General features: G+C 42.3%; 1 protein-coding gene across 1 annotated transcript in view; it reads left to right on the top strand.

The window, feature by feature from the left end:
- Nucleotides 1–22714, top strand: part of sp4 (sp4 transcription factor) — a 109124-nt gene that overhangs the window by 61899 nt on the left and 24511 nt on the right. Inside the window, exon 4 of the mRNA XM_070880980.1 lies at nucleotides 11635–11872. Coding sequence (XP_070737081.1) covers nucleotides 11635–11872 — 238 coding nt within the window. The remainder of the gene's footprint in view (nucleotides 1–11634; nucleotides 11873–22714) is intronic.

Raw genomic sequence — 22714 nt, 5'->3', positions numbered from 1 at the left:
AAACCCCCGGCCCCCTGAATCTTCTCTCCTTCTCCCTCCCTCCCTCCCTCCCCCTTTCTTTCTCTCTCTCTCTCTCTCTCTTTCCCCCCCCCCTCTCTCTCTCTCTCTCTCTCTCTCTCTCTCTCTCTCTCTCTCTCTCTCTCTCTCTCTCTTGCCCCCCCCCCCTCTCCCTCTCTCTCTCTCTCTCTGCCCCCTCCCGCTCAGTGGCACGAACGGCTGCAGAATTCTCCTGGCTGAGGCACTTTCACACAGGTAGAAGATGGTTTATTTAATCTTTTCTTGGCTTATAAATGTTTATTCAGGTTGGATTTATTTGTAGAATATTTGTAGAAGTATAAATAAGGATTATTGTCGAATTTAATGAGTTCCTTTCCCCCCCACCTCGTTCTGGACGCCTAATTTGTAACCTGCGCCTGATTTTTTAATGTGTAGAACAGGTTTTTTCAGTTCTACAAAAATCTTCACTGGCTCCATTCTACTTTAGTTTGGAGTACATTTTCACTGTGGAAACTTTCAAATCAGGCGTCAGTGGCCGGACACGCCCCCTTTTGAAGAAAAAATTCTGTTCTAAACTAGAACTGTTCTACCTGACTAGAACTGCAGAAAAAAAAATGTGGAGAATTGCGATTTCTAAAATAGTCCGTTCTCCACCAGTTGCTCCTAAAAATCAGGCGCGAATCATGTGGAAACTTGGGCCCATAGTGTGGGACTGGAGTTGTGTGGCAAGTTCCCTTCCCTGAAGGATGTTGATGAATCAGTTGGGTCTTCACGGCAACCCAACAGGTTTCATAGTCATTTTTTGCTTCGAGCCCATAAAGTACCAGATTTATTGAATTTAATTTACCATGGTGGGTTTTGAATTCACAATCTTTGGATTACTAGTTGAGCAACCACTTAACTACTCGACCTTCCTCTCTTTCACCCCACCCCCCCCCCCCACATTGTGAATTGACTGCTTGCTGTGTATTTTTTATATTTATATTCCTGTGTGAATGGGTCCACCATTGGAATGCAAATTCTACCCAGGCGTATTTATAACCTTTAGGACAACACAGATAGGCACAATTAGTGGCTAATGCAAAATTCTATTCTGTCTCTCTTGAATTGGTTGTTTTACCCATATTCCTTCGGTTAAATTACGAGTTTATATGCAGCAGGATAATTGGGATTATTTTATCCCTCAGTAAGGCACCTTCAAGCTGTCCTTCTAGATCTGAAAGAAAATAAGCATTTTTTTTCTCCATTCTCTCCCTTTCTTTCTTGTTTCTCTTGTTCCTTCTCTATTGTTGATTTGTCTCACTGATGCTCACTGTTTTCGATTTGTTTTGGATATTTCTATTTTAATTTATTTTGTGAGTACTCAAAATAGAAATATTAACGGACAATATAGCAATGTCATCACATGAAGATTTTGATGACTGCTTGCAATTTTCCATGCAGGTGAATTTTATGATGTAAATTGATTTGCTACCATCCAAAAAGGAAATTATTCAGATGCAGTTTGATTTGAATTTGCTTTGATCACAGAAATAAGATAGTGGCCATGGGCAAGTTGAATTGTCACATTCCATTATGATCACCTTGCTTTTGTTCCCTGTGTGATGCTGCTACTTGTATCATGGACTGTATTTAGTAGAGATTTTAAAAGTACTGAATCATTTCTGTGGCTGCCTTCAAATCAGATGATTGTTATTTTATATGCAAGCAGCCATAGCGAAGAGGAGTGGAAGTTTGATTTATTTCATGAATGCGCAAAGAAGTTTTATTTTGTTGAATCTCTTGATGTTTCTGTGTGGCTGCAGAGGTATAAGAATTTTATTGTATAGGTCTCGCTGGTTTATTAGATACATTCTTATTAATTAAAAAGCCAATTATAAAATAACACGTGTTACAATATTGGCAAGTAAAATCAAGGAAAACCCCAAAAATGTTTTATAAATATATAAAGAGCAAGAGGATAACTAGAAGAGTAGAGTCTATTCGAGACCAAATAGGTAACCTGTGTGTGGAGATGGAAGACGTGGATATGGTTCTTAATGAATACTTTGCGTCTGTCTTCATAAAAGTGGGGGGCGATGCAGACATTGTAGTTAAGGAGGAGTGAAATATTAGATGGGATATATTAGATGGGATAAACCTAGTGAGAGTAGAAATGTTATAGGATTTAGCATCTTTGAAAGTTGATAGATCGCCAGGCCTGCATGAAATGTATCCCAGGCTGTTAAGAGAAGCTAGTGAGGAAATATTGGATGCTTTGACCCCCATTTTAAAATCCTCTCTGACGACCGGTGTGGTGCTGGAGGACTGAAGGACTGCTAATGTTGGACCATAGTTTAAAAACTGAGTAAAGGATAGACCAAGCAAATACAAACCAGTAACCTAACCTTGGTGTTGGGCAAAATATTACAATTTTTAAAAATTCTGAGGGACAGTATAAGTTACAATTTAGAATGGCACGGATTAATCAAGAGCAGTCAGCATGGATTTAAGAAAAGGTCATGTCTGATTAACTTGCTTGAATTTTTTGAGGAGATAACAAGGAGGACTGATGAGGGTAGCACTTTTGATGTAGTCTACATGGATTTTAGCAAGGCTTTTGACAAGGTCCCTCATGGCAGACTGGTCAGAAAAGTAAAAACCCATGGAATCCAAGGGAAAGTGGCAAGTTGGATCCAAAAATAGGCTCAGCAGCAGGAAGCAAAGGGTAATGGTTGACTGGTGTTTTTATGACTGGAAGCTGTTTCCAGTGAAGTTCCGCAGGGCTCAGAACTTTGGTACCTTGCTTTTTGTGGTATGTATCAGTGATTTAGACTTCAATGTAGGGGGCATGATGAAGAAGTTTGCAGATGATACAAAAATTGGCTGTGTGGTTGATAGTGAAGAAGAAAGCTGTCGACTGCAGGAAGATATCAATGGACTGGTCAGGTGGGCAGTAAAATGACAAATGAATTTCATTCCGGAGAAGTGTGATGCAATGCATCTGGGGAGGGCAAACAAGGCAAAGGAATAAACAATAAATGGTGGGACATTGAGAGATTTAGAGGAACAGAGGGATCTTGGAGTGCATGTTCACAGATCCCTGAAGGTAGTAGGACAGATAGATAAGGCAATTAAGAAGGCATATGGGATATTTTCCTTTATTTACTGAGGCATAGAATATGAGAGCGGTGATGCTAGAACTGTATGGGCTAGACTTTCTATTAGTTTCTACCTGCTACCACCCATTTAAATGCTGAGATGAGTTACAACGCCCATTTCACCAAAAAATGGAAACTAACGTCCATTTATCGGCAGCATTAGTTTCGGCATCAAGTTAACGCCGGGAATTAATTAAATCACCCGCCCATATTTTTATGACATCAATGCCCAGAATACAGTTTTTGAAGAAAACTGTCCAGAATATCGGCAAGCGTTACTTGCGGCATCTCGCCCATATATCACCGAAAAGATCGCTCGCCCAAAGAAACGCTGAAAAAAAGCTGCACTCACCTGATCTTAACCCAGCATTGTGGAATCCATTTTGTAAATCGAAGTACTTTTCATATAAAAGGTTGCTTCAAGTTGATTTAATCTGTGAGTACTTTAAGGGAATATAAAATCAGAAGAAACATCTTGTATATTGTGGACAAATTAACATTATTTTATGAGAGTTTGGACAAAAATGTATTATTTCTGAAGAATACGTATAATAGTAATTGTAATGGGGCCTGTAATTTCTCAGCCAGTATTGATGACTATTCACATGCTGCAGTCTAGAGAACGGAGAAGGTATGTTGAAGAGCATTATGTGCCCAATCAAGGAGGCGACAGACTGAGGAGGAGAACTTACACCCGACGCAATTACAGGGAGAAGCAGTCTTACCTGAACTTGTCAGAGAACATGTGCCTTAGAAGACTGCGCTTCCGAAAGGAGGTCATCAGTGAGATATGCCAGCTCATTAGGGGAGGTCTGCAGCTTACCAGCACCATCAGGACCGCACTGTCCATTCAGGTCAAGGTTACTGCGGCACTTTCCTTCTATGCATCGGACTCCTTTCAGGCCTCAGCGCAAATGTCGTCAGCTATCTCAGCATGCCACACATTGCTGCATTCGACAGGTGACTGAAGCCCTTTACGTTCGCAAGATGGACTTTATAAGCTTCCCTATGACCAGGGAGGCACAGAGTGAGAGGGCTCTTGGTTTCGCGCGAATAGCAAACTTCCTAAAGGTGCAGGGAGCAATAGGCTGCACGCACATTGCCATGTGAGCACCTTTTCAGGATGCAGAGGTTTTACGGAACTGAAAGGGATTCCACTCCCTGAATGTGCAACTCGTTGTCGACCACAATCATGGCAGTCAATGCAAAATTTACATGCAACATTCACGATGTGCACATCTTGCGTGAGAGCACTGTTTCTGACCTGTAAGAGTCAGCCACAAGTACATGGTTCGATGCTGGGTGATAAAGGATATGGCCTGCCAGCGGGCTGATGACCACTCTTTCCCCCCCCCCCCGCTCTCTACCTGCAGCCATGCCCCATCTTCCCTCCCGCACCCCTGGGTCTGAGCACCACCTCTTCCCTTTCCCCTACCAATGCCAAGCCACTTTGCCGCAGTGCTCCTCAAGCGCTGCTTCGGGGGGTGCGTTGACGGCAGATCTTCAGGTTGGGGTGATGGTGGAGAGGACATTTCTGCGGAAACGTCCTCTGAGCCAGAAGCAAGAGCTTCTTCCTGGCTCGCATGAGTCTCGGGCAATGGGGGTGCGGCACCTTTGGGTGCAGTGCCGGATTCCGGGAACACTGATATCCCTCTGGCACTAGTGTTCCTGGCTATTGCCTCCAGGGCCATCGCTATCCACGTCATTTTCTCGTTCATGTTAGCGGATAGGGTGGCCATCTGCTGAGAGATTCCACCCATTGCCTGGGGAAGTTCTTGAACAATCTCAACGCTCCTCCTGGACAAGTTAACAATGTCCACGCTAAGATCTCCCGTTCGTGGAGCAGCCCTACTGCGATGAACCAACCTCCGCGGGGTCATCGCCGGCAGTGAGTCACTTGAGGTGCCCTGCGGCAAAGCACTTGGCCCCGCTACCTCCTCGATCGAGGAGGACGTGACCGCAGGAACACTGGAAGGTACTGCTGCTGCTGCAGGCTCCTCCACCTCCTCACTGTCCTCAGTGGAGAGGAGGACCTGCAGCAGAACCATCAAGATTCGAAGCTCCACACCGGCTCCATCGGTTGATGCGGTGGTTCAGTTTCCAAGGCCTGCACTCTTGGTTGAGCTAGAAAACATAAAAGAGGTAATTAGAGGAGATAGGGGTGCTAAGGTAACATAGGAATCCAAACACTACACAGGCATATGCATGACAGCAACGCCACTGCTGTAAGAATAATGACAGACATCACATTTGACGAACATCATGATTGTAATGCAGATTTTGAACTATGATTTCCATGATCTCATCATTAATTACATAACATTACATAACATAACAACAATACATAACATTGCATCAGTAAATCATCAATCATACATTTTACTGTTATAAGTGACAATTTACTTTACATCACCCAACAGTTTATACTTTACTCGTGGCGTGAGGACAGGTTCCGACGCAGCACAGGTGGCTGAAAGATTGTGCACCCCCACAAGTGCCAGCGCCTGTTCCTCGAGATCGGTGAGGGCGCAAAGATCTGCAGGGCCGCCACCCGTGCACTGCTGCTCGGCCCTGTTCTTTGAAAGCTTTTTCTGTGTAAGGTGACAACAGCATGGCATGGCCAGGTAGTTTTATAGATACACATATATAGATTACTGACAGATATTTTTATTATTATTATTATTATTACACAACACAACACAAAACACATGTTTGTCCACCTAAAACGTTATACATATCGCATGCATGGTAAAATCTGATGTCTGCAAACAAATTGTTTAAGATCAAGGTTTGTATTAGATGATTACCAATCTAACTACAATGCATCAGATCTGCATTTAAATTAATCATTACATTATAACATTTACAATTAAAATTAGATAAATATATGTAATACTCTTCTGGACCCAACAAGGTCATTTCAGCATTTCCGGCATTGGTTCGACTCCTTTGCCTCATGGGTGTTGGCAGAGATTACCTCTGCAATCTCTGCCCAAATTCGTTGATAGACCCGGGGTGGAAGAAGGGCGGGGGTGGGGTTCCCACCCCCACGCCGGGTCAGTAGTTCCCACCTATTCTCCACTTCAGCCACCAAGGCAGCATTGGCCTCTTCGCTAAACGTTTAGCCCTCCTACGACCTCCTATCTCTCCCGCCTCCGCCACTCCTCCCTCCTCCTCCTCTTCACTAATCATCCTTTCAATTGCTTCAATTGGATCCATTTGTTTCAAATCTGAAATTTTTGATAAATTAATGCCAAACTCACAGTACTCCCAACAGTTCAATCTCCAACACAAGCTTTCTCCCCTCACGCGCTCTCTCTCCACTTCTCTCTCTCTCCACTTCTCTCTCTCTCCACTTCTCTCTCTCTCCACTTCTCTCTCTCTCCACTTCTCTCTCTCTCCACTCTCTCTCTCTCTCTCTCTCTCTCTCTCTCTCTCTCTCTCTCTCTCTCTCTCCACTTTCACTCCTCTCTCTCTCTCTCTCTCTCTCTCCACTTTCACACTCTCTCTCTCTCTCTCTCTCTCTCTCTCTCCACTTTCATTCTCTACTTTCTCTCTCTCTCTCTCCACTTTCATTCTCTACTTTCTCTCTCTCTTTCTCTCTCTCTCTCTCTCTCTCCACTTTCACTCTCTCCCTCTCTCCACTTTCACTCTCTCCCTCTCTCCACTTTCACTCTCTCCCTCTCTCCACTTTCACACTCTCCACTTTCACTCTCTCCCTCTCTCCACTTTCACTCTCTCCACTTTCACTCTCTCCCTCTCTCCACTTTCACTCTCTCCCTCTCTCCACTTTCACTCTCTCCCTCTCTCCACTTTCACTCTCTCCCTCTCTCCACTTTCACTCTCTCCCTCTCTCCACTTTCACTCTCTCCCTCTCTCCACTTTCACTCTTTCACTCTCTCCCTCTCTCCACTTTCACTCTCTCCCTCTCTCCACTTTCACTCTCTCCACTTTCTCTCTCTCTCTCTCTCTCTCTCTCTCTCTCTCCACTTTCACACTCTCTCTCTCTCTCCACTTTCACACACTCTCTCTCTCCACTTTCACTCTCTCTCTCTCTCTCTCTCTCTCTCTCTCTCTCTCTCCACTTTCACTCTCTCTCTCTCTCTCCACTTTCACTCTCTCTCTCTCTCTCTCTCTCTCCACTTTCTCTCTCTCTCTCTCTCCACTTTCACTCTCTCTCCACTTTCTCTCCACTTTCTCTCCACTTTCTCTCCACTTTCTCTCTCTCTCTCTCTCTCCACTTTCTCTCTCCACTTTCTCTCTCCACTTTCTCTCTCCACTTTCTCTCTCCCCCTTTCTCTCTCCCCCTTTCTCTCTCCCACTTTCTCTCTCCCACTTTCTCTCTCCCACTTTCTCTCTCCCACTTTCTCTCTCCACTTTCCCTCTCCACTTTCTCTCTCCCCCTCGCTCTCCCCCTCTCTCTCTCTCTTCCTCAAATATGCAGATGACCCCTAACCTCCTGAAACGCGGGAAAAGACCAGTGCTTTGGACATCGGTCTTTTATGACAGAAAAAAAACACTGACACCCATTTAACATTGCTCCCGCTACTGCCCAAATTATAAAGTGGAAACTAGCGGGTTTGAAAATGGGCACTATTCCGGCAATATCAAAAACCAATATAAACGCTAACACTGGAAATATCAGACACTAATGGAAAGTCTAGCCCTATATAACAAAAGCTAGGCCATAGTTAGAGTACTGCGTATAGTTCTGGTCACCACATTACAGGAAGGATGTGATTGCACTCGAAAGGGTACAGAGGAGATTTACGAGGATGATTCCTTGACTGGAGAATTTTAGCTGTGAGGAAAGATTGGACAGGCTGGGGTTGTTTTCTTGTAACGGAGGAGGCTGAGGGAAGACTTAATTGAAGTGTATAAAATGACGGGCCTAGGTAGAGTGGATAGCAAGGACCTTCTTTCCCTTAGCAGAGAGGTCAATAACCAGGGGGCATAGATTTAAAGTAATTGGTAGAAGGATTAGAGGGAAGTTCCAGAGAACGTTTTTCACCCAGAGGGTGGTGGGGGGTCTGGAATTCACTGAAAGGGTGGTAGAGTCAGAAACCCTCACTGCATTTAGAAAGTGCTTGGATATTCACTTTTACAAGGCTATGGACCAAGAGCTAGAAAGTGGGATTAGGCTGGATAGCTCTTTTTCGGCCAGCACTGACATGATGGGTCCAATGGCCTACTACTGTGTTGTAAATTTCAATGATTCGTGATTGCCTTCAGAGGTCAGAGGGGAATTTCCTAGATTTTTTTCTCATAATTGGGCTAGAATTTTTAAAAATCTGTTTTTTACCTCTCCCAGGAGATTACATGAGTGGGAGGGTACACTTGGAGTCATAGAATCATACAGCACAGAAGGAGGCCATTCAGCCCACCGAACCTGTCCCAGGTCCTTGAAAGAGCTTTCCAATTAGTCCCACTCACTCATTCTTTCCCCATAGCCCTGCAATTTTTTCCTTTTCAAGTATGTTTCTCCTTATTTCCTCTATCAATACCTTCATAATTTTGAAACCTCTATTAAATTTCCCTTTAACCTTCTCTGCTCCAAGTAGAACAAACCCAGCTTCTCTAGTCTCTTCACATAAATAAAGTCCCTCATCCCCAATTGCTTCGTTGCATTATGATTGTTTGTTTGGGATAGCCTTGATGGACCAGTCAATCTTTTCCTGATATGTTCATATATAATAACAGTTTTCATAATCATTTGCAACACTTTACTGGACAACTAAGAAAACTGAAGGTTTAGTGGCCCTACAGCCCACACACTTAGAACTTATATTTTGTTACAATTTATTTTTGTCATGGGCCATAGGTACATGTTTATCAGTCTTGAGTTTCCATGACTACAGTGTTAAACTATATTGGGACAGAATTTTCTGCCAAAATGACGGCGAGTTTAATGGCGATCGCCATAAATCATCCAGCAACTTAAATGATAAGTTGCTGGGTAATTTGTGTGCCGTTTACTTGCGAAAACAGCAGTTTGCCCTTAACCACCCCCCCCCCCAATGAGTTTCATGAGGATGCTACATTTGCACAGTACTCAACAGCGCATGTCCCTTTTTTAATATTTATATTCCTGAAATGCCAATCAACCCCTCCAGCCCAGAAATTGAGCAATTTAAACTCGAGTTGCATTCTTACTGGTGATAAATTGTTAGATTTTAAAAATTAAAATTATTATTTTTTTCTTTCCCTCTTTCTCTTTCTGTACCTAATTTGACTCTAATTCACCCCATTTCCCTCAATTCTTAAATCTCAATGGTTAAGGAAATACACTGTTGGTCCTGTCGTTCACCAAGGTCCCAGATGCCCCATTACCCTCACACTTCACACTTCCAGCAACTTGCAAGGCAAAACATTTTTGAGCTGAAGGATGAGCGAAAAAATCTAACAAACTGGGCACGATCCAACAAATTTTGGCCAATTTAAAAAAAAACATTTATTTTAATGAAGAATTTGGCATTCCATTGTCTAACCTGCCTGTCCCCTCCAGCCTTGTACACTATATTTTGTCAGATTAAATCATGTGGTTATGTGTTCCTGCCTTAAGTCTTTTTAAGCATACACTTTCTGTGTAAACATAGAAGTGGGGAAGTGATACTTCAATTGTACAGACCTTTGGTCACACCCCATCTGAAGTGCTCCGTTTAGTTTTGGGCCCCACACCTCAGGAAAGATGTATTGGCCTTGGAGGTAATATAACGCACATACACCAATATGATGTTGGAGCATAAGGGGTTAAATTATGGGGACAGGTTGCAAAAACATTTGTTTTGTATTCTTTGGGTTGGATTTTCATCATTTAACTCTACCATTGGTTTTCTGGTGGTATTTCGGTGCTATTTAAAAATAGTTTTTTTTTAACCACCGAAATACCACTCTCACTCAAAAGATGCTATTTTCATTAAATAAAACCAGTGGTAGGGCTAACTGTATTTCATTCTTTTTTAATGTGCAGCACTGAAATTAAAATGGGTGGTATTTTTGTGCGTGTGTCATCGGTACCCGCCCGTTCCTCCTCTCCCTGACATGGCCTTACCTTGGGCCGGCCGCTCTTCCTGTCCCCGCTGCATCCAGTGCTATCTCCAAGGCCGGGGCGGCATGCTCTCTTCCCAATCTTCGCCCCCCGCCCCCCCCCCCCCAAGCCACCTACATCAGGTGCTTACGAAGCCCACCCACCGGGTGCATTGCTTCCCTGCACCCTTGCTGATTCAGTCCCTTCGGCCAGTCGGTCCGGCCAGCGGCATCCCTTGGGAGATGGGGACATGGGACATTGTAAGGACATGCTCTTGAATAAACCTTCCAGCTCTATTCTGCATCATATAAATAGTCAGCAATATTGGCAGATATTTTAGGCCCCATTTCTTTTAAATGTTCTCAAAATTTCCTCAAATGTTCTCCAATTTTCTTAAATATCCTTAAAATGTCCTCTAATTAACTCAGATAATCCATTAAAAGCCTCAAATAACCTTTAAAATCTAACTCCTGAACTCACATAAAGATGTCTGTGTAAAACTCGGCCTTCTCTCATGTGGAATGGACTGCGGCTCCATTTTTTAAAAATTCTGTCCGTAGCACTGGATTCAATCAGATAAGACTGCACTTTTTTCGGTGGTAATTTAGGCCAGTGGTAAAAATGGTGGTGTTGATGAATTCACTTCTGGTGGTAATTTTTGGTGGTATTTTGGTGAAGCCCACTTAATGATGTCATAAAAACCGGAAAAAAAAATAAGATCGGTGGTACTTTTTTATCACTGGTGGTAAATCTGATGAATTTAACACCGGTGGTATTTCTGTGCTAAATTATGAAATCGGTGGTAATCTACGATGAATTTACCACCAGTGGTAAATGATCGAAAAAATGATCAAAGTCCAGCCCATTGAGTTTAAAAGGTTTTGAGGTGATCTAATCAAGGTCTTTAAAGTGATTCGAGAGGGTAGATCCAGAGCAACTATTTCCTCCAATGAAGAAATCCAGAATAAGAAGAATTTTACAATTCGAGCTCGGCCATTTAGAACTGAAATCGGGAAGCATTTATTCACAAAAAGGGTAGTGAAAATTTGGATCTGTCTTCCTCTAAAGGCTGTGGATTCTGGGTCAATTGAAATGTTCAATACTGAATGTTAGGTAAGAATATCGAGGGATGTGGAGCAAAGGTCGGTAAATGGAGTTGAGGGACAGATCAGCTGTGATCTAAAAGAATGACAGGACAGACTTGAGGGGCTGAATGGCCTGCTCTTATTCCTATGTTATGTTCCTATGGAATTGAAATGTGTATAAATGCTTATGCACTCAGTGAGGTCAGTACAATACATAAGAGTATGGACATTTGTTCAATTTTAAAAGGTTTCATTTACAAAAGCTGGCTGTACAAGTAGAAAAATTAAGTGTTAGAATTTTATTGGATAGATGCTTTGACCACTTTTTTTACATACAGTTTAAACATGAAGAACAAATACCTTTACATGTAATACTGTTCCACAGGTCAACAGCAGACACAGGATGGGGGAGATACAAAATGGCATCTGAAAGTACAGCCTGCAACTGTAACTCCAGTTACAGTAGCTGTTGGCAGCATTGCCAATGCCACACTGGGCACTGTTAGCCCTAACAACATCACCCAAGTGCAGCTCCAGCCAGCTAGTGAGCAGGATGTTCAACCTGGCAAAAGGCTAAGAAGAGTTGCCTGCTCGTGTCCTAACTGCAGAGATGGAGAAGGAAGGTGAGTGATGATAGTAACGTTTTATTTTTTACTTTTACCATGTGACCTAATGCCTGAATTTCTAAAAGCTGTTTTATGTGGATTTAGTGAGTGTTCTGTAAAACGTGACACCAAAAGTTCATTTTCGCATGGAGATTGGGGAGGAACTAGTTTTTAAATGGCATGTTTTCAATCTTTTAGTTTGAAAACCACCATTACAGTTTGCCTTCCATTTCCTGCATATCTTCCATCAGCACCACCACCACAACAACTCTCCCTCCCTCTTTTTAAAAAAAAAAGTAATTTGGAAATATGCTTATCTAACAAAGTTGTAAAAATAAATTTTGATTAAATGTAAGATGTTTCGAGAACAGTCACCCTTTTTCAGCAGGGGCAAAGGAAGATGGGTCTAGCAGGCCAAGTTACCTCAAATAATCTTGAAGGCCCAAAGGAATGTTGTCTTGCAGACATTAGGGTAACATAGACTCCCCAAGTATTATAATTCTCACGGACATAATTTAAAAAGGAAGCAGCCGCTCCTGACGTGGCCTATGTTTTGGTTTAGTTAATCTTGTGCCCGGAGAAAGAAGCATAAGTGGAAGTTACAGTAAATGTTATTCAGAAATTCACAGTTGGCCTTGGTGAGTTTGCTGAAAGGAGTAGCTGAATCTGAGGCGGCAACTGAGGAACTGCAAAACATGATGGACAAAATATGAGTAGATCGAACAATGGCAGATTAAATTTAATACAAGTCTAAAGTACCGCAAAGGAAGAAAAAATGGACAACATAAGCAATTTTCCCCCTCAATTTTTTTTGTACTGAGTGTGCCACGAATTCCTTTGAGCGCGACCTCTTTATTCGGTGGCAAATTTTATAACAACTTTTACAACGACGATAGCAACAGCAACCATTTAAAAGCGTATATACAGTAATTCCATATTGCCACCCCGCCATCTCAAATCATCAGACAATCAGACAAGGTTCTGTACAGTTTAACATAACTTCTCTGCTTTTCAATTCTGTTCCTCTAGAAATGAAACCCTAGTGCTTTATTTGCATTTTTATGGCTTTTTTTAAAAACCTCCTTTTAATGATTTGTGAATCTATACCCCCAGATTCCTTTGCACCTCTACCCTATTTGGACTCTTATTTTCCAAGCAGTAGGCAGCCTCCTTATTCCTCCGACAGACTGCACACATCTCCACAGAAAAAAGTACTGATAGAATCCTGACGCAATGCCCCGTATCTTAGCAAATGCCGTTCCAATTCGGATCGGCTCTGGGGTCACAAACGACTCTCTGAGGATTCCTGGGCCATCATGTAGTTGGCCCCTCCCCCCGCTCCAGTTCACTGCATGGCTTTTGAATTTAAGTGTGCGGGACCTTGCAGATTGCTGTGCAATCATGGACCTTACAGGGAACTGTGCCTACAACCCTCAGAGATTTTTGTTTCCTCCAATTTGGGCCTCATGCGCTTTCACGATTTTAATTGCTTCCCCATTGATGGCCGTACCTTCAGCTAGTCACTCTCACTCTACCATCCGATACAAGAGGCAACCTTTGTTGTCCCCAGGCAGTCTGAATTCTTCAGCAGACAGATGTGCTAATTGGACTGACCTGCAGAAAGTGAGCTGCCGCAACATTTCTAAAAATATAAGCTAGAAGCCAGAATTCTGATTTTCAAAAGTAAGCTCCAACTTTCCCCACTTTTTAATGTTATTAATGTTTTTATTAACTTTCATCAGCAACAAGACTAAAACCATAAATCTATCCCTGGTGCAATATTCGATTAAGTAAAAAATAGCTAATAAAAGTAAGTTAAACTTGTGTTAATCACTCTTCTTCCCTCTGCTAAAATACTTCCTTGCTTCACCTAATGATTGAAAGCCTGATCTTACAAACCCATCTGCAGTAGGATTGTTTTATTTTAAAAAGCGGATTCATGTACAGCTCAAATTTCGCACAACCTCGTTTCTCGTTTCTTCTCCAAAAACATGTCACTGCCATCTGACACGTGTACCACATTTTCTTATTAAACCTAGACAGGTGAGTGAGTTGTTGAGTTTTACCCGCAGCAGGTGAGTAAAAGTACCTACCCATTATCCCAACTCTGTCTCCTGCCGCTCTGAGTTTCCTAACCAGGTTAATAATTTGCCTTCAATTCCGTGGGCTTCTACCGTAGTTAACAGTCTCTCAAGTGGGACTTTATCAAATGCCCTCTGGAAGTTCAAATAAATAACATCCATAGACATTGCTCTGTCCACTACTTTAGTCACCTCTTCAAAAATTTCATTCAGGCTTGTCAGGCATGACTAACCCATTACAAATCCTGCGCCTGTCGAACCTGGCGGCACTAGCACAAGTCCTGCACATAGGGACTTTAGGAACAGAGAGTAGCCCATTCAGCCCCTCTAGCCTGTCCCGCTATTCAATTAGATCATGGCTGACCTGCATCTCAACGCCATTTACCTTTGCTCTATATCCCTAGATACCCTTACCGAACAAAAATCTATCTCTCTGCTCCAGTTGTCCGAACATCCACAGCATTTTGGGGGAGTATTTTCCAGATTTCTGATACCATTTGTGTGAAAAAGTGCTTCGTGATTTCGCTCCTGAATCACTTAGCTCTAATTTTAATATTGTGTCCCTTTGTTCTTGATTTCCCTACTAGAGGAAGTATTTTTTTCTGTACCTATCCTATCAAATCCTTTTAACATTTTAAACAACCTGATTAGATCAACCCTCAATCTTGTATATTAAAGGAATACAAGCCAAGTTTATGCAACTTTCCCTCATAATGGGCCGAAATTTCCCCAACCACTTTTTCCGGTGCACTCTCCCGAGATGCGGCGACTTTGTGCGCTCAAAACGGCGCCAAAAAACTTACTAACAATTCTGGCCGCTCTGCTGTGTGTCCCGGGTCCTGGCGCGGCATTTCTCATCGAGTGGGGGGGGCGGAGCCACAGCCCTGCGCTGAAAACAGTGCCGGCAGCTGTCTGCATGCGCAGTCGAGCGTGCGCGCATGCAGCTCTTCCTGTGATTGATGATGGCTGCAGCGTGGGACCCAACGCGTCCCGAGCCGAGTGGCCTGCCGCACAGGCCGGCCACTGCCTTCCCACGCTGAGGGCTACAAGAAACAGGTTGGTGTGGGGGGTAGAGTTTATGGGGGGTGGGGGCAGGGGAGATAGAATCTTCAAAGATTTTCCAGTACTTTACTGTTTAGCTATCCTTGCTAAAAAATTCCATATCTGCAGTATTTTACAGCTCACCCACTACTGCATAGAATTCTAAAATATTACTAATTATCAGAGTCACACTACGCAATGCTGAACACCAAAATTTAAGTTTACATTTTAACATGCTTTTAATGTTTTAAATGTCTAAACCTAGTCAGGGAAATTCTTTAGTGCTGCAGAAGTCAAAATCCAATGTGGTGTGATGCCGCACACGAATCCATTAGGTGAGAGCGTTGGTGCTCTTGATCTATTATTTACAAAGAAAACCCTCCCCTTGCTTAAGTGGCCCCTATACTTCAGCCTTCATTACAAGATCATTTTTATTCTTGTTAAAAACCCCATACTCAGTTTAATCAGGCTGATAGCACCTACACCCTGTCCAGTCTCGCTGCTTGGAATTAAAAAAAAACTAGCATTCCTATCATAACGCTGTCATTTGGAGGCTACCCGCGCTGATTTCTTAACTCTCCGCAAGGGTTTTCTGTGCGGCCTAAGTTAGTTTGGAGCAACTATTAGCTGTCCAAACTGGCTTAAATGGCCAAAACAGGCATAGGTGGTTGGTAACGCCCCCTTTTGGGGAAAAAAACTAAGCTTAAAAAAAATCCGAACTAACTCACTTACACTGGCGCAAATTAAATGTGCAGAATGGGGATTTTTAAGATACTCCAGAAAAATCAAGTTGCTCCAAAAAAAACGGAGCAACTCCTGGCCAAATTTGGGCCCAATATAACTTTTTAAGCCACGCTATCACTGGTAAACCTGCGCTGCACCCCTTCTAAGGCCAATATACATTAAGGTGCCATGCCCAAAACTGAATGAAATACTCCAGATGGGGTCTGACAAAGACTCTATACACTATCACAGCTTCCTTCCCTTTTGTACTACAGCCTCCTTGAGATAAAGGCCAGCATTCAATTTGCCTTTTTGATTACGTTTTGTATCCATCTGCTAGGTTTTAGTGATCTGTGTACTTGGACTCCCAAATCTCTTTGCTCCTCTACAGTTCCTAGATTTTCACCATTTAGAAATTACTCCGTTTTATCGTTCTTGGGTCCTAAGTAAATTCCTCACATTGAACTCCATTTGCCATAGCTTTGCCCACTCACTTAATCTGACTATGTCCCTTTGAAACTTTCTGCTCCTATCTGTACTACTTGCTGTCCCTCCTAACTTGATGTAATTTGCAAACTTGGATACAAAACTTTCTATTCCTTTATCCAAGTCAAAATAGTAAAGAGTAAAAATGAGCGAATTGACCTTTAATTGAAACTTTGAATCCTCACCGTGCCAGCCCTCAAGAACTTTATTTTCCTGTTCTAAATAGTGCAGATACTGCATATATGATGTCTAATCTCTGATCTAATGTAAAATTGTAATTAAGAGCTTTTTGTTAGTTGAGGAAAAAATGCAATGCACGATGTGATGTAGTGAGAGATAAAGATTTTAAGACGGTCCCCCTGTTTTCAGAAAAGTGGACATCGATGTTGAAATCTGTGCAGATACTGCAGATACACAAGGGTCTTTTATAGTGCAAGCTGGATCGTAGGAAAACTTCGCTGTTCAACTGTTACACTGCAAGCTATGCTGCTGGTCTTCCTATGAACTGGTGGCAAAGTATATCCAAGGAATGTGCATATGCAATGCTTTGTGTCTTGGAGTTGACCTGTTATTTCCTCAGACTACGAGCCAGGCATTTCGCTGGTGATATCATGACATCAGTAGAGAGTGTGCTGAAAATCCACAAGGACTGCACTACCACGATTTGGAATGCTTTTGCTGACCGCAGTTAGACTGGTGGGAGACACCAAGAGCAAGGAAACGACTTGTCTTTCGTCTGGCCACATGACCAATGGAACTGGGTCGTCAAAGATCAATAATAAAAGCAGCTTAAATGAGTAATAGTTCCAGGATAGTGAAAATTCTTAGCTGATGCTATTTGAAGACATTCTTAGTGATCTGCCATTTTGTTATTTTAATTTCTTGTTAAAATGCAACTGCTCAGCAATCTGGCCTGATTGACATTATGGCCTAGAAATTAGATTAAGCCCAAAAACAGGCGGTGCCACCGTGGGCCAAGATTAATGGCTGCCTGTTAAAAGAGCGCAGGCAGCACTGGTATTTTGGTGCAGCCTGCTGATTTAAATAAACGTGTGTGCAGAAGCTCCTGTGCAACGTGCTCAATCCAGTGGTAACATCAGGAGGCCTAAGGTTGCATCTAAAGGATCAGTGCGGTGCTTTTGGGAAGTCACCTTATTAACAGTCCATTTCCAAGTGAAAGACGTGGCATAGATGTGTTTAAATTGTTGTATGAGAAATTCTGAGATTATGCCTAAAATATAAGCCGAATGCAGAGAATTTAATGGACTGAGTGCAATATAAAGGAAGTAGCGCCATTATATGGAAGATACAGTGCTAAAGAGGCAAGGATGCATGAGATACCAATGAGTACTGGCCACTTGCTAAATTTGCTAAAATAGGGCAATGATCACACGACATACTATGGAAATTCCAAGCTTATTTTATGATTAGGTTGTATAGGACATGTATATTATATGGGCACCTATGTATATATTTTCAATAAGAACAAAAAACCTCTCAATCTTATTACTTTGTTTAGCGGGTTCATCAGCATTTTCTTGATGTACACTGGATCTTGATGAAAAGATCAAAAAATAAATAAACAAATAAACAAAACAAACAACGGGAAAAAGGCCGGCTCGATCTGGATCATATTAAAGAATTTTTGCAATAAACTGAAACATAATTGAAGCCAGTTATTTGGGTCTAACTTATTTAAAAGTAGCACGGTAAATGTGAAGTAAAGTCATTTTAAAAAAAAAAGAGAAACATAAACTTTTTGGTCATGAGTTTACTCTGGTGTAAACCGTGCAGGAGAGTTCAATTAAATTTTTAACAACAACAGACTTTTGGGGCTAGACTTTCGGCACATCATCACCCATATAAGAGCTGAGATTAAGGCTATCGCCCATATTTGCTGAAAGGTGGAAACTAGCGCCCAATTATAGCCCATTTATCGCCGGCACAACTTTCGGTACTGCTGAATGAGCTGCATCGCCCGGCCTACGTTTTTAAAAAAAAAAATGACGTCATCCTCGTGCAAGGCCGAGAATAGTGCTCATAATGGAAACTTGCACCCGATTATGGCCCAGATTATCGGCGAGTGCTACTTTTGGCATTTCGTCCACAATTCACCCAAATGATCGCTGGTCCAAAAATAAGCTGAAGAAAAGCGGCAATAACTCAGCACTACGGGGAAATGTGTAGTAAAAGGCTGTCAGGAGAATCAATTTGAGAGTGATTATAAGGGCCTTTTTGACTCTTGCCAATCATCTAATTACTTTGTATTTGTTGAAGACAAATTAAGGGCATTTATAGCGATGTGGTGGGGGGGGGGGGGGGGCCTGTAATTTCTCAACCAGTATTGATCACTAATCACATGCTGCAGAATAGAGATGGAAGAATAAAATGAGAAAAGTTGCATCCAAGTACATTGCTGTAATGTCAGGGTTAATATTGGTCATGGATTTTTTTCCCCCTCTGGTCTACAGTACAAGTAGAAGCAGAACTATAAGGTATGTCATCCCATCAGGAAGGAAATGGAGTTCACGTCAGTTGGCTGATAGATTTTATTTTATAAAACAACGGGCTAGAATAAAAAAAGAAGGTCCTATAACGTTGTTGATGGAGACCAGGTCCCCTGTTCTCTCTGTCAACCTCCGTGGGAAAAGTTCTTTGCCTGAAAAAAAACACGCATGCGCAGAACAGCTGTTACTATGGCCGCCAGCGTTGTACAAGTAAATACATCGCTATCGCCCATTTCACATCGCTAAGGCTATCTCCCAAATTATAAGGGAAAAACTAACGTTTTTTAAAATGGGTGATATTCCAGTGATCCTGAAAAATAGAAAAAGCACTAAGGCTAGAAATATGGGCGATAGTGACCATAGTGGAAAGTCTAGCCCTTGAAAAACTCTTGATATGAATATGGTGTTAAATTTTCTTTGTTTTTAAAAGGCCAAGAATTAGACTTCAAAACATGCCATCAGTTCTTAAACTAGAAAAACCAATGTATAAATTGTAAAATTTAAGGAAATGCAGCTTTGGTTTTTTCCTGAGATTCTTACAACTGTAGTACAGTATAGTTTATTTTAAAAGCATTTGCCACCTGTGGTGTTTGACTGACTGGGGGATTTGGTGCATCTCACTGTAAGCAGTTTTCACTCCAATTACATAGTCTGAGCTCTCGATGGTTACCAGTTGTCTCAGCAGCAGTTTACTGTGCGGTTGAGAGCTTACTGATGCTTTCTTCCGGTTCTACACACTGTCAACGGTACACGCACAGGCGTGCTTTGGAGAGGACGGTAAGAGGAGCGGCGACATCCAAAATAGCTGAGTGCATCAGTTCGACGTTGCACACCAATTGACGTCCCGCTCCTGGTAATTAAAATGCTTGCGGTGAGTGCAGGCAACAGCAGCTCTGCCGGCCTGCCCAATATGGCAACTGCCGGTTCCGCGCCCAAAGCGACGCAGCCACCATTTTTTCTTTAAGACCAGCCTTAACGGCCGGTGCTAAAGATCCGAATTTCTAGGCCTATATCTTTTTATAACTATAGGCTTGGGCCAAGGAGGCTCAGTGGTCCCAAGGAATGCATTGTGAAATTTGTATGTTATTTATCATATTTACTGTAAATATTTTTTCAATTTTAGATTATATTGAAAATTTTTATTCTAGTTCGTATTGAAAATTGCATTTACAAAATTAACATTTTTATATAGAGTGGCAAAGTGAAAATGGATTTGTTTTAAAATGGCTTTCTGATGGAAGATGTTGGTAGGGTTCTTAATGAATATTTTGCATCTGTTTTCACAAAGGAAAGGAGTAATGCAGACACTGCTATCGAGGAGGAGTGTGATATTCTGGATGAAATAAATAGTGAGAGAGGAAGTATTAAGGGGTATAACAACTTTGAAAGTAGATAAGTCCCCCGGCCCGGATGAAATGCATCCCAGGCTGTTGAGCGAAGCAAAAGAGGAAATAGCAGAGGCCTTGACCATCATTTTCCAGTCCTCTTTGGATCTGGGCATGGTGCCGGAGGATTGGAGGATTGCTAATGTAGTACCCTTGTTTAATAAGGAAGAAAGGGATAGGCTGAGTAATTACAGGCCTGTCAGCCTAACCTCAGTGGTGGGAAAATTATTGGAAAAATTCCTGAAAGACAGGATAAATCTGCATTTGGAAAGGCAAGGATTAATTAGGGACAATCAGCACGGATTTGTTAAAGGAAGATCGTGTTTGACTAACCTGATTGAATTTTTTGAGGAGGTAATCAAGAGAGTCGATGAGGGTAGTGCGTATGATGTAGTATATATGGACTTTAGAAAGGCTTTTGATAAGGTCCCACATGGTAGACTGGTCATGAAGGTTAAAGCCCATGGGATACAGGGCAAAGTGGCAAGTTGAATCCAAAATTGGCTTGGAGGTAGGAAACAAAGGGTAATGATTGATGGATGTTTTTGTGACTGGAAGGATGTTTCCAGTGGGGTTCCGCAGGGCTCAGTACTGGGTCCCTTGCTTTTTGTGGTATACATCAATAATTTAGATTTGAATATAGGGAGCATGATTAAGAAGTTTGCAGCCGACACTAAAATTGGCTCTGTGGTTGATAATGAAGAGGGTAGTCATGGGCTGCAGGAGGATATCAATCTACTGGTCAGGTGGGCAGAGCAGTGGCAAATGGAATTTAATTCCGAGAAGTGTGAGGTGATGCACTTGGGGGGTGGGGGCTAGTAAGGAAAGGGTATACACATTAAGCAGTAGGCCACTTAATAGTGTAGTTGAACAAAGGGACATTGGAGTGCTTGTCCACAGATCCCTGAAAGTAGCAGACAAGGTGGCTAAGAAGGCATACGGAATGTTTGCCTTTATTGGCCGAGGCATAGAATACAAGAGCAGGGAGGTTATGGTTAAATTGTATAATACTTTCATTAGGCCACAGCTGGAGTACTTCATGCAGTTCTGATCGCCATATTATAGGAAGGATGTGATTACACTAGAGGGTGCAAAGGAGATTTATTAGGATGCTGCCTGGAATTTAGAATCTTAGTTATGAGGACAGATTGGATAGGCTGGGTTTGTTCTCGAAGGAGGTTGAGAGGAGACCTCATCGAGGTGTACAAAATATTGAGGAGCCTGGACATAGTGGATAGTAAGGATTTATTTCCATTGGTGGAGGGGTCTATTACGAGGGGGCATAGTTTTAATGTGGTTGGTGGAAGGTTTAGAGGGGATTTGAGGGGGGGCTTCTTTATGCAGAGGGTTGTAGGGGATCTGGAACTCGCTGCCTGGGAGAGTGGTGGATGCAGAAACCCTCACCACTTTTAAGAGATGGTTGAATGGGCACTTGAAGTGCAGTAACCTGTTGGGTTACGGACCTAGAGCTGGTAATTGGGATTAGATTGGATGACCTTTTGTTGGACGGCGCAGATATAATGGTAAGTACTGAAGGGAATAGAATACAGCCAGGGTGATCTCTTGGACTAGTGTCGATCACCGGAGAGGAATTTTCCCAGATTTTTTTCTCCCTAAATTGGCCTGGGTTTTATCTGGTTTTTGCCTCTCCCAGGAGATCACATGGCTCCGGTTAGGGTGGAGTGTAGATGTTTTCAGTATAAGGTGTATCGCAGTGTGTGAGGTGGACTGGTTGGGCTGGGTGCTCTTTGCCTTTCCGACATTGTTCATAGGTTTATATGTAATCTTTAGGACTGCTGACCAAGGGCTCTTTGTCGGCCGGTGCAGACACGATGGGCCGAAATGGCCTCCTTCTATGTTTCTATGCTTACAATTAAACAGCATTCTGAACTGTAGTTGTTACTTTTAAATTGTGACTTTCAAGCAGACTGTTCAACTGCCTGTCTTCTTCTTGTTTTAAAATAAGAAATAACTATCATGGTACTGAAATGGTAGTATATTCCACAGAACCATAAAACTTTACAAAATACTACAATTGGTCATAATCTGATAAGTGCTACTTATTATTGCTCTTTGGCATTTTAATGTAATTGTTTGTCACTAGTGCATTGAGCATTATACTGAGGGTAATTAATAAGAGTTAATGAAGCAGTCTAGTAATGACATGCCAAGAGCTGTGGACATGTCTTGCACTCTTGCTCAGGAGACCACATCCATTCTAGACTGGTTCACACTGGTTCCTCTAGGGGGCAGACTTTGCCAGTCATTGTCCTTTCTGTAAAGGAAGTTAAACATGCCACAGGTGTAATTTCTTAATGCACTTCAACCACGTATCACTGAGTAGGTAATCTAATAGTGGTCCGAATTAAAGCCAAAAATGTCAGCAATACATGGGTCAGCATTTGAAACAAAGTTGGGATAATATTCCAGTGGAATCCTTCAAAATGAACCATATGTGTACACTGAGCTTTCCTGCTTTAATGCCTGAGAATAGTATGGATGTGGAGAGAACTAACTTTCGGGAAATCAGAAAAATAATTGAGATTAAAAATTGCAGAGAAACTGAAAAATTGAACTGGTAACATTATGGAGTTATTGTAGTTGCAATCTAAATGGAGTTATGATTCAGCTGATACT

Source organism: Pristiophorus japonicus, chromosome 5, assembly GCF_044704955.1.
Source record: "Pristiophorus japonicus isolate sPriJap1 chromosome 5, sPriJap1.hap1, whole genome shotgun sequence".
Taxonomy (NCBI): Eukaryota; Metazoa; Chordata; class Chondrichthyes; family Pristiophoridae; genus Pristiophorus; species Pristiophorus japonicus.
The sequence above is the reverse complement of the archived record's forward strand: the minus strand, read 5'-3'. Positions and strand labels throughout refer to the sequence as shown.